The 12646-nt window shown below is 41.8% G+C and overlaps 1 protein-coding gene across 9 annotated transcripts in view; it reads left to right on the top strand.

Annotated features, from left to right (window-relative positions):
- Window positions 1–12646, top strand: part of ANKHD1 (ankyrin repeat and KH domain containing 1) — a 182546-nt gene that overhangs the window by 146614 nt on the left and 23286 nt on the right. For all 9 annotated transcript variants that reach the window (XM_045027030.1, XM_045027032.1, XM_045027031.1 and 6 more), the window contains 9 exons: window positions 3–145; window positions 951–1164; window positions 2603–2778; window positions 3162–3324; window positions 5452–5547; window positions 6592–6708; window positions 8874–9048; window positions 11154–11610; window positions 12070–12216. In XM_045027030.1, the coding sequence (XP_044882965.1) occupies window positions 3–145; window positions 951–1164; window positions 2603–2778; window positions 3162–3324; window positions 5452–5547; window positions 6592–6708; window positions 8874–9048; window positions 11154–11610; window positions 12070–12216 (1688 nt within the window). The remainder of the gene's footprint in view (window positions 1–2; window positions 146–950; window positions 1165–2602; window positions 2779–3161; window positions 3325–5451; window positions 5548–6591; window positions 6709–8873; window positions 9049–11153; window positions 11611–12069; window positions 12217–12646) is intronic.

Raw genomic sequence — 12646 nt, 5'->3', positions numbered from 1 at the left:
AGGTAGTTGACTTGCTGCTGGCCCGGGGAGCAAATAAAGAGCATAGGAACGTGTCTGACTATACACCGCTAAGCCTTGCTGCATCTGGGGGATACGTCAACATCATTAAGATTCTGCTTAATGCTGGAGCAGAAATTAATTCAAGGTAACATACTCTCCATGTCATAGACAAACTGCTGTGTGGGACAGATGTTCCACTGTGGGTTTTATATCAAGGCATAAATTGGAGCTTGTAGTGCTTTCAAATCTCCCTGCTAAGTTTGCACTGTTGAAATGTTATGCTTTTTCTGACTGGATACCTTTAGGGAAGCTGCTATAGATCTCCTGCCACCAAAAAAAATAAAAACTGCCCTCAGTGTTTAGGTTGCTCTTGTGCCTGTATTAGTGCGGCATATGGCCCTGTGTACATACATCTTTTCTCCATATTGGGATCTAGCACTCTAGGACTTTGTTTCCAGTTGAACTAGATAGAGGAACCACCCAAAGCTCACAGTGGAGCACGTGTTCTTTTGAGGCTTTACATTTCAATGGCTCTGGGGCCCATAAAAGGAAGAACTAAAACACATGGATTTGTCTGTTAAGCAACCTGTGTTCGCGTATTGTAGGAAAGTTAACCCATTTTGTATCATCAAAATAGGTTGAAGTGTAGATGTATGTCTTTCTGATTTAGATGCAGGCCCAGTTATCTTTTTATTATTAAAATGGTTTAGAATTAGTACAAATATATACTTTAGCAAAACCTATTTCTTCTGAAAGAGAACACGTTCTCTTAGCAGGTTTTAAACTGCAAATATCCTATATCCTGCTGGTTTTCAATAATCTGTTTTGAATTACTGATATTTTAGGTCAGTATTTACTATAAAATGTTGAAATGTTCTTGGGTTCCCAGAGGATTCATCCAGATTCATCTAGTTCTGTGATCTGTAGTTAATTATTTTCTCTCTCTTTAGGACTGGGAGTAAGCTAGGCATTTCTCCTCTGATGTTGGCTGCTATGAATGGCCATGTACCTGCAGTGAAACTGTTGCTTGATATGGGTTCTGATATTAACGCGCAAATTGAGACCAATAGAAATACAGCCCTCACCCTGGCCTGTTTCCAGGGCCGAGCAGAGGTGGTCAGTCTCCTGTTGGATAGGAAGGCCAATGTTGAACATAGGGCTAAGGTAAGCCAACAGACTAGCTTTCTCTTCAGATTTATTTTGGGCAAGAGGATCTCTTTGATTTGTCAGCTTCCTTGAAGTTTTTCTGTTAATATAAATCTTTGAGCCTATTTGCCTGTGTCAACTTCACTGATTTAAAAGCAACCCCATAGGATTGATGGCCATATATTTGATCACTCTTGTTCAAAGCATCTCAAAAAGTTCTTTAAGAAATCTCTACCACTCACAAGGAACTGTAAAGCATAACACTTTACCAAAACCTCATTATTCTTACCCTGGAAATCAGCAAATTAAAAACATTTATAAGCAAAAGCTAGTGTGCTAAAGATAATACCCACTCTATGTTCCAGCTTCTGTCAGAATGTCAAACTTTTTTCATATACTGTGAAATAGTCATTACATGTGAAAAACAAATGTGATTGCTTCCGAGTGGCATTCATCTACTTTTTCCAAAACAGCTAATTCATACTTTCTAAATGGGAAGCAAAATAAGTCCTGACTACTTTTGGTCTTTAAAGCTCATGAGATTATAAATTTCATGGTTAACATGACTAATGTTCATTAACAGAACACATGGGTAGAGTCCATAAAGCAGAAAAGGAACGTAATAGTGCATATATTTTGACAGTGATGCACAGATACTGCTTGCTATTATATGCACTCAACAAAAATGGTTTAGATTAAGCCTTTATGTCTTTTAGGTGAAAACTGTGGTGTTAATATAGAACCCATGGTTTTAAATATTGAGAGTTCCTGTTTCTCTTACATTCTATGGGCCCCATTCTTTGGTACACTGGAACAGTTTTATGCCTCATTCCTGTCGCAAAGCAGTCCAAAAGTCAGCATAGACTGACACTTGGATTTCACCAGCACAGGGGAATTTTTGGTAAATCCTAGAGCTGCAGCTTTAATATCATCTGTGCCCCCTTTCCCAGCTGCTTGTGCTGGAAATGTGACTGGGGAAAGGGTGTGTGGCCAGTGTTCTCTTGTGCCCAGCTTCTACAATGGCCACTTGGGGATGTTGGCAACTGATCTAAATTAGAACATTCTGAGCTGGGGACTCAACTGGTATCAGGACAGCACCAGTGCCAAAGGGAATCCAAAGGTGGTGTGGAGTCACTTGTTTGACCCCCTTCTGTGCTGAATGGTCACTGTTTGCATTTGGACCTATATTTCCCTCAGTTTTAAGGGATACTTTTGTTAATAGCAAAAGCTTGCAATTGGGATTAACATCTGATGGGATTTTGCCATTCATTTGTCTCGTCTACTGTAAAGCCCAAGGCCAAGATTTTAAAAAGTTTGCCTGGAGTTAGACTCCTAAATCCATAAATAAGAGGCCTGTTTTTTAAGTGCTGAAACCGTTAAAGGCACACCCAGACCTTTTTGCAGATGATATTTTGCATCAGTTGAATATTTTCTAACTTGTTTGTTTTTCAAACAGACTGGTCTCACCCCTTTGATGGAAGCTGCTTCTGGAGGGTATGCAGAGGTTGGAAGAGTTCTCCTTGATAAAGGAGCAGATGTCAATGCTCCACCTGTGCCTTCCTCAAGAGATACAGCTTTAACAATTGCAGCAGACAAAGGCCATTACAAGTTCTGTGAGCTCCTGATTAATCGGTGGGTTATTTCTTATTTCATCAGTAACATACTGGTTCTGTCATGGAGTCCATCTGTGGACACAATCACAGTGATGAGGAATAGAGCTTAAATTCTGTGTTTCAATAATTGCTTATCTATGATTTAGAGATTAATGTAGATGGGAGAGAGATGTCCATAGCTCTGTTTTACTCCAGGCATTTGTCTCCTTTTTAGTTTATGCTATAATTTAAATAGCAAAGGATTTCCCAGCATAAGTTTCCTAGCTCACCACTGAAGGTTTGTCAGTGATGGAAAATACGAACTTAAGTGCAGTTTGAACATCCATATTTTTTAAGTAACCTTTTCTATATGTCAGCCCAGGTGTGCCCTGTGACTTACATTTGTTTTTTGGGTTTTTTTAGGGGAGCACATATTGATGTTCGTAACAAGAAAGGAAACACGCCACTCTGGTTGGCAGCTAATGGTGGTCACTTTGACGTAGTGCAGTTACTTGTGCAGGCAGGAGCTGATGTGGATGCAGCAGATAACCGGAAAATTACACCTCTTATGTCAGCATTTCGTAAGGTAAGTTAATAAGGCAAACTTTGATCTCATGTTTCAGCACTGAATACTTTCAAAAACAGTTTTAAATTGAAATGGGTAGTCTTGAAAGTGTCAGGAATACATCACATTTTTAAGATAAGTATATTCTGCAGAGTTTAAGTTGCTGTTTCAAAAAAAGGCTAAAATACGGCTCAACACGCCTGACTTTTGAGGGGGTGATCTGCTTCAGTTTTGTGTATTTATCAGAGCATATGTAACTTTGCTACTGTCAGTGGGTGAGTGTCTGATCTTGGCATGAAACCATTTCACCATCACAGGTCTCCAGCCAACCATCCTCTCCTCCTTTCAAGTCTGCCACAGATGTCAGTGTCAACAACCTGCCCTTGCCCCCTGTCTGGATGAACATCAGTCTGTTTTAAACTGACCCAATTGCTGGATTCACTTCTGCATTTTCTGGATGGTCACTGTTGCTAGCTCTGTGTCACAGGCACACTTCCCAATGCAGACTCCATGTCCAGCATGCTTCTTGAGCAGTGGAACCCTGCATTTCAACAGCCTTAGACCCTGGTACCAGCGCCACAGCCCTCCCAAGCGCCTAGTAGCTTAGACATGTTACCCCAGAGTCCACCTGGCTATGGGAGCTCGGGTTTCTTGTTAAACTCTTCCGGGACAACATGGCAGGAAAGCAAGGAGGAACGCAAGCTTAGCAAAGGAATGTCTTAAGCACAGATAATTTACTCCTAATACAGCACAGTAGAGAGTTGCAAGACTTTCACATTTAACACACAAACCTGAATGCGGTTGCCCTAGGGCTGATCTCATCCTATCTGAGAGTCCTGGATTCGGTAAGCATCCATAGGCTAGGCATACCTTCTCTCCTCCTTAGCCAGGTGGTCTTGGATGTGGTGGTGGTCACCCCTTTGACTCAGAGAAACACACTACTTTTTCTATACGCTGACTTTCCAAAGTGCCTGGGGTGCTCAACCCCCCGCTCTGCCCCAGCCCCACTCCACCCCTTTCCCCAAGGCCCCACCCCTGCCTCTTTCTGCCCCCGATCCACCCCTGCCCCACCTCTTCCTACCCAGTTCCACCCTCTCCCCCGAGTGCAGCATCCTCACTCCTCCCCCCCACCCCGCCTCCTGCAATCCACAAAACAGCTGATTGGGGTGGGTGGGAGGCGTGGGGAGGGAGTGGGGAGGCGCTGATCCACGGAGCTTGCTGGTAGGCGGGGGCACTGGGGAGGGGGGAGCGTGGAGGAGAGCTGATAGCGAGGCTTTTTTTCCCCATGAGTGCTCCAGCTCCCGGAGCACTCATGGAGTCACCACCTATGTCCCCCTTTCTCCCCATTTGCTTCAGATAAGGGAGTTCCAGGCTCCAACCTCCTCCCCATCAGCTTCTGTGTAGACACAGATTCAAAGTCAGAGGCCCTGTTAGTGGAAAAACCCATTGTTCCAGTATGGGAGAGTCATTCAGCGTTACTGGCCCTGGATTGCTCTGTCATAGTTTCTCAAGCATAATCTTTCCTTTAGGTGTTAAGCCCCTTTTACAAATTGGAGGCAGTGTGACTTGGGCAGAACACTGAACTGGGACTCAGGAGACCGGAAGTATATTTTCACTCGGGCATTGACCTGAGCAAGTCAGTTCAATGGAGTGCTGCAGTTTCCCCATCCATAAAATGGGGCTAAGGGTGCCTGCCTCCTTTGTAAAGTGCTTTGAGATCTACTAATGAGAAGTGTGTTATAAGAGTTAAGTGATATTATTTATTAATCCACAAAGGAGGCTACAACACAAAATAGAGCCCCTGATGCAAAACGGAGTACATAGTTTGACAGAGACGCATCCCCAGTGCTCACAAAAATTGAGCTTATTAAATTAATTAAAAAAAAAATCTCTCCCAACATGTCTTGTCCTTTATCTTTAGTCAGGAAGCTATTTGGGGAAGGGACTATCTTTGCTACTGTTTTGTACACCACTACGCTCATTGTCAGTACTTTACAAACACTAATAGATGTTTTGGTACTTGGCAACATTTTATTTTAAATTACCATTTCAGATGTTAGCTGTATAACTGTCATGTCAGCTAAAATTGTCATCCACTCACTTTTGTATTTACAGGACACTAGAATTTTATTTTATTTTATTTTACAGGGTCATGTGAAAGTAGTTCAGTACCTGGTGAAAGAAGTTAACCAGTTTCCTTCAGACATCGAGTGCATGCGATATATAGCAACTATAACTGACAAGGTGAGTTTAACTGACTTTTTGAGAGTAGACTTAATGCATTAAGGATATTTAAAAATATGTAGGTGACCATACCGAGGTCTTAACAAGTATATAAAATTGAAACCACACATTTTGAATGTTAATTATGTGTTGTCTCATATTAAAAGTTTGGTGCCCAAATGGTAGATCCAAGGTCATTTAAATTATCCATTATCCAAAGCTCAATTATCCATTCAGTCTTTAAAATTTAAAGACTGAATGGATAATTGAGCTTTGTTACGACTATGTGAAACGTTCTCTTCCCACTATTTATGTGGCCTTTGCCTTGCCCAGAGCACCACCAGCTGCTTCTTTCTGAGCATACATGAAATACCTATCTCTGACCCTTAAAATTATGGAGCTAAAAAATTTCTTTGTGGAATCATAAAATACATATATAAATATAGCAAGAATAAAATATAAAATTATTTCAGTTTTTATACAGCAACTTATTTAAATCTTTCCATCATGGATTCATCACATTTTTCTCTTAAATCAGATGAAAATGTTAACAAATTAGCTATAGAAAAATGAAAAAGTTTCAAAAGTCAGATTACAGCCAACTGTTCTGTCACTCTATCAAAGTGAGTCATAAATAATTTAGTTATTCTTCCTTCTACTTCAGAACAGTAGAGTATTAAGGGGAAAGGCCAACAGCAAAACCTCTTAAATTCAATTTTATTCTTGCTTTTTTAGGACAGTTTTTTTTTAAATACTAAAGTAATTAAGGAACGGGGACCAAATTAATGCATTTATTTCTAATTTTAAAAAGACTTCATACCTATTAGAGGAACTTTTCAGATGTTCACGAAACTACCCAAACTGGGAGGAATAATGTGCTTCCTTTATTGCAAAACTACCTCTAAAAAAGCTACTTTACAAATGTTAGCACTCTGTATCTTAGCATATTGGAGTAGTTGTATGTTTAGAAGTACCAGTGAGCCAATCATACACTTAAAGAGCAAGCTGCAATAATTAACTTCAGATTTTCAGGATTGCTTTAATAAAATAACTCTTATTCTTCAGGAACTATTGAAGAAATGTCACCAGTGTGTGGAGACAATTGTGAAGGCTAAAGACCAGCAAGCTGCAGAAGCAAATAAGAACGCCAGTATCCTGCTGAAGGAGCTTGACCTGGAAAAGGTGAGTGGCGAAATCTGTCATCTTAGGTTAGTTCTTGGCCAGTGCATCTGCATATGGCAACTCTTTCTTTTAGATGTGTGTAAGCTTACAGGATTTCCCTACTTCAAATTTGTAACTGCTTTAAAAACAGCATTAATTTATATTTTGTAATATAAAAGGTAGATTTCGGGATATGTAAGTAAATAGATAATTAACCCAAAAGGTGGTTTATAGAAATTGCTTTGGTTGTACTGTTTTTTTCACCCAACTTTGGCTTTTTCGGAACCCGAGAATTTTTCAGGCAAGGACCAGGGGGCATGGCAGCCAAGACCACCTGACCGCTATGGCAGCAGGCCTGCAGGGAGCAGAAGGCTGCACACCCTGATTGCTGGCATCCCCTCCTTATCCCTGCCCTTCAGCACTGCTCCAGGACTGAGCTCAGGAGGGGCCCTGGCCGGTGGGGGGGGGGGGGGGGGTCAGTACTCACAGGGTGCAGCCTTCCACTCTCCTCCTTACCCTCAGCCCTTCAATGTGGCTCATCCACTTCCTCTGCACAGTGAGGAGTGAGAAAGGCAGGGAGCCGGAAGGCTTCTTCAGCTGCTATGTAGTGAGTACCTCTGCATGCTGTGAGTACCAGGAACCCCCCACGCCACTGTTGCCCTTTGTTTCTGGTTTTTACGATTATCGCTGTTTCTAAAAAATGTTGATCATACACTGATAAATTCCCATTAAATTAACAAAAAAAATTAAAAACCAAAATTGAAGTGCCTTATTTATATGTCTCAATTCAGTGGATTTGGCATCTCTGCCTGGCTGCAGCTGGAGTATACCATGATAATGAAATACTCTCTTCTTTATTCATTGCCTGTACTGTATGAATCCCCATTGTAGAAGGTGCATGTGCCCTAAGTGCACAAGCTCAGCTCTGTTTGAATAGTAGTGTCTCTTGGGGCTGCAGTGCCTCAATGTTCTTGCACTTCTTCAGAATATCCAAAACTGTACAGCCCCACCCACCATCCAGCCCTTCTGACCTCCATAGGCAGCAAGTTGGAACTCGTTTGTGTCTGTTACTACCCACACTAGTTCCTTTTTTAGGAAATTTTAGGCTTGTTACTTTTTTGGTTAATTAAGCTGTTTGCCAGCATTTTGCATTACTGTGTACTTTATTTGGTTGCAGAATGTGAAAACATGAGGAAAATGTCTTTAGTTAAAACTGTTAGTATATACAAAACAATATCAGCTTGTTCTATGACTTATCTTAAAGCAGACCTTTGAGCTATCAGATCAGTTAAACAGAGTTCAGCATGGCCAGTTGGATATGAGTCTTTGAAGGAATTACTCCCATCCCCAGATGCTGCAAGTAGTACAATCAGTCACTGACTCAATAATTAACAGTCCTCAGCTTGATAATGCTGCAGTACCCAGAATAGCATTATTGGGTGCTGTACTGTGAAGGCACCTTTTTTTTTTTTTCCCAGGAGATCTAAAGTGGAGCTTTTGACTCTTTATGATAATTAACTCACCATGATATTTTTCACGAGAGAAGTTTTACCAAATTCTGTTTTGACTAATTAGCCTCCTTCTGTGTCACATTAAATTTCAGTTAGTTGTTTTTTCACTTCATCTGCTAACCTACAGTTTAGTGTTGTTGGTACTACCTGACTGCCTCATTGTACCCAATAAGTAACTGTATTTCAGCAACTGATAACATGATAGCTATATGTAGCACATAAAGTACTTTGTGAGCCTCCTGAGTGAAAGATGTTAAGGTTGCTCCTGAAATTCTTTCACTAACTCAGGTTTTTCAACGAATTTTTGCAATTTAGTCTGAGATTATGCAAGATTACAGTGATATCCCATTAAAATATATACTAAATTGTTTTAACACACATCTCTATCATTCTGGTTGCATGCAGTTTGCTGACTGATTTCTTCTTTTTTTCCTTGATAAGTCTCATTATGAAAACTGCAGTTCCATCTAGTCCACTAGTACTTCTGTTTAATTTCTGTTCATTCTGCTGTTATCATGGCTTTCTGCATAATGATTCAGGTCATAACGGAATTTTTCTTGATCATCTACCCCTCAGGCATTTTTTCCATTGAAGCTCTGAATTTGTAAGCATAAGAGAATATTAATCTTTGGTATTAATGCATGGTAGAACTAAATATTAATGCTTTTCCCATAGTCAAGAGAAGAGAGCAGAAAACAGGCTCTTGCAGCTAAAAGAGAAAAGAGAAAGGAAAAGAGAAAGAAGAAGAAAGAGGAGCAAAAAAGAAAACAAGAGGAAGATGAGGAAAACAAACCTAAGGAAACTTTAGAGCTGCAAGAAGATGATGATGAAGAGGAGAATGATGATGAAGGTGAACAACATCTAATGTTTTTACTATTCTGTGGGGGGGAAGCACTTGTTGTATTGTATAAATGTTTCTAAATCCTTCTTGGTGAAAAGATATTTTAGGTGCCATCGTTTTCTTCATACTGGAAAGGAGGAGCAGTAGGACAGTAGGTTTATTCACTCTGAATATTCTTCCTACATATCTGCAAGAACTCAGTGTAGAAAATAAACATTTAAAATGTTTAAAAAAGTATTACTCTTGGGAGAATTCTGCACTACTGCATGTGTGCAGAATTCATGTCCCCTGCAGATTTCTTTGCTTCCCCGCAGAAAAATGACTGCTCCTCCACAGCAGTGCTGGCATGTTGTTCCAGGCACTTGGAGAAGCCAGCGGGGGTTGGGAATGCCCTGGTCGCTCCTACACTGCGCTGGACTCAGCTGCTAATCCTGGTGGGCTGGAGGCAGGGGAGGATGGGACTTGCTCTTCCTCTCAAGAAGTGCTTATGACTGAGTCAGACCCACCTCCAGAAACCTCCCCCAGCTGAAGGAAGTTCCGCCCTCCCCTCACTTCCTGCCCCATCACTCCTCAGCTGCAGGAGTCACTGTGCGGGCAGCTGCTCCCCTATGCATTCAGGCGCACCTTCCCCCCCCCCCCCCCACACACACACTGAGTTTCACCTTCTGCATCCAGAGGCCCCCCTGATGAGCCCCCTTCACCTAGACACACACCCACTGAAACCCAACTAGCTGCACCCAGGCCCCCACCCTGACAAGCCCCATCCCTCTATACCTGGACCACCCCAACAAGCCCCACTTCCCCAGCACCCAGACCCCCCACCCCAATGAGCCTCCCATACCCCGGCCTGCCACACACACCCAGAACCCCCATCCCGCTGAGCCTCAACCTCTGCATCCAGAACCCCAATGCCTTCACATAGACCCCCCCCACACAAAGCCCCAGCCACCTTCACCTGAACCCCCCAACGAGCCCCTGTGCAACCAGGTCCCGACCCCCACATTGACTCCCACAGTGAGCCACCTACACCCATGTTTCCCCACACAGAACCCTCTTACCCCACACACTAAGCCACTCCACATTTGGATCCTGCTGGGCTGAGCCTACTTGCCCACGCCTCATGCACCTGACACAGAGGGGCAGGGCCACAGGGTGTTTCTGGAGCATGCCCAGCCCTTGTGCTGGCAGCATCAGGAGCAACCTCACCACCAAGTTTTTGTCCCCAGGTGGGTGGCTGCAGGGTGATCTCCCACCTCCATGCAGCCAGTGGCATGTGCTCCCCACTGCCATGCCAGAGCCTCCACATTTTATTTACTGACAAATAAAATGTGCAGGATTTTAACATATTGTGCGCAGAATTTTTATTTTTTGACACAAAATTCCCTCAGGAGTAAAGTATATTCTGCCATTGTTAAATGCTTTCCACTATGAAAATGCACATCTGTACTAGTGATAGAATGGAGAATTTTGTATGTGTAGTGTGTGTACACGTCTCAAATTTTGTATTTTTGAGGAAGTTTTAATGGCAGGCTGACTATATCAATTGGTTCTGTGCACAGTGGTCAATATGGCAGGAGTAGTGTTGGTGCACAAAGCAAAAATCATGGAAGTATAGCTTTTAAAATGTCAGGTTTCCTAGGTATTGTGTTGTTCCCTAAATAACTTATTTTGGGATTTTAGTGCAGATAATAACTGCTTGTTCTGTGCTAACAGTGAAAGATTTGAGCAGAAATGATCATTTTAAAACCGCACATGACTTCGTTTTTTAAAATGTCTAATTTCCTCTCCGGGAGGGTGAAATATTTCATCCTTGAAGAAATGAAAACTCTTGCTGAGTTTACTTGTCTGGCCTTTTGTGTCACTGCAGTGCTGCAGAGCTCCTGCTCTGCATTAGTTTCCCATGCAACTGTCATTGTTCCCAGTGAAACTAGTTCTGTTGTTACCATCGCATCCCCTCAACCACACATCAAATCTAGGATTTTTTAAATCATTAGAATGGCTGAATTCATTACTCTAGTGACAGCTGACAGAAATATAACTTTAATTGTAATTTCCTTAACAAGTGAGACTTTCTTTATATTAAATATATGTTGTATATTGACTTTTTTTTCCAGTGGAGCAAGAAGTTCCTATAGAGCCTCCGAGCGCAACCACTACAACCACAATTGGAATCTCTGCAACATCAGCTACTTTCACAAATGTCTTTGGGAAAAAGAGAGCCAATGTGGTAACAACCCCTAGCACGAATAGAAAAAATAAGAAGAACAAAACGAAGGACACTCCTCAAAATGTGCAGATAATTTTGCCAGATCAGCATATATCACTAGCACAGCAAAAAGCAGATAAAAATAAAATAAATGGAGAGCCAAGAGGTGGTGGTGCAGGTGGGAATAGCGATTCTGATAACCTGGATAGCACAGATTGCAATAGCGAGAGTAGCAGTGGAGGTAAAAGCCAGGAGTTGAACTTCACTATGGATACAAACTCTTCTGGTGATAGGGGATATGCCTCATTACTGCTCCCTTCTCAGGAAGAAAAGACAAGCACCTCGGCTTCAAAAGTACAAACAAGGTGAGTCTTCAGTTTCTCTATCCTGCCCTCTCATGACTGCTGCTTGGTCTATGCCATTGTGAATCTTTTTACTGCTGCTTAGATTTTATAGAATCTGATCAAGCTCCTTACCTTGTGATGCTGGGATCCAAGAATTCTGCTTTGTTTAGTTTTGATTCTGGACTAATTGGACATGACTGAAAGTCAGAACAATCCAATGGCTGCTCAGAAGCCTGTGTGAAATAAGTTGGAGGCTCAGTCCAGTTCTTGTGAACATATTAACCACACAAAATACACTAATTGGCATTGACTGGCACCCATATTGCAGCAGCTGTGGTCTAAATACGGGCATTGAGAATGGAGAAAAAAATTGAGAATTGTTTTAACTGATAGTTTTGTCTAACCTCTAAAATGTATGCTCTGCAACTACTTTAACTACTTTTATTTTATAGTCTGTAATCAATACATCTCTGTTCCCAGACTTGAAGGTGACGCTAATCCAAATTCATTATCGGCAAGTTATAAATCTGTGTCCCTGCCTCTGACCTCTCCAAACATAAAGCTGAACCTCACTAGTCCAAAAAGAGGTCAGAAAAGAGAAGAAGGCTGGAAAGAAGTGGTTAGAAGGTAATGGGTTTTAATTCAGTGTTTTCAAATTATGTATAGACCTTTTGATTTCTAAACTGCGTACTTACACAGAACATTCAGCAGCGTTAACCTGACGGTCATGATTTATAAAAGCCCTTCTTCCTTTGTGCTAGCAGTGCTTTGCAAACAAATTACAATCATTATGGGTGGTAATTACAATTTAAAAAGCCAAACATGGCATCAGTATTTTACAGTAGGAGTGGGATCCTTTCCAGGGCCTGACACTAATCAGAAGAAAACACCTTGGAGGAGGGGGGAGTTTGTTCTGGCTCTTCTGTAAGTGGGGAGGAATAGGCCAAGACTCCATTGGTAATGAAGGAATAGACCAGCAAAAGCTCTGTCGCATTTCAGTTTCACATGGGATCCCTCAAAGATTGGTGGGTGTCAATGAAGATACACAGGGAGGTGG

This window comes from Mauremys mutica, chromosome 8, assembly GCF_020497125.1.
Source record: "Mauremys mutica isolate MM-2020 ecotype Southern chromosome 8, ASM2049712v1, whole genome shotgun sequence".
In the NCBI taxonomy this organism is placed as follows: domain Eukaryota; kingdom Metazoa; phylum Chordata; order Testudines; family Geoemydidae; genus Mauremys; species Mauremys mutica.
The sequence above is the reverse complement of the archived record's forward strand: the minus strand, read 5'-3'. Positions and strand labels throughout refer to the sequence as shown.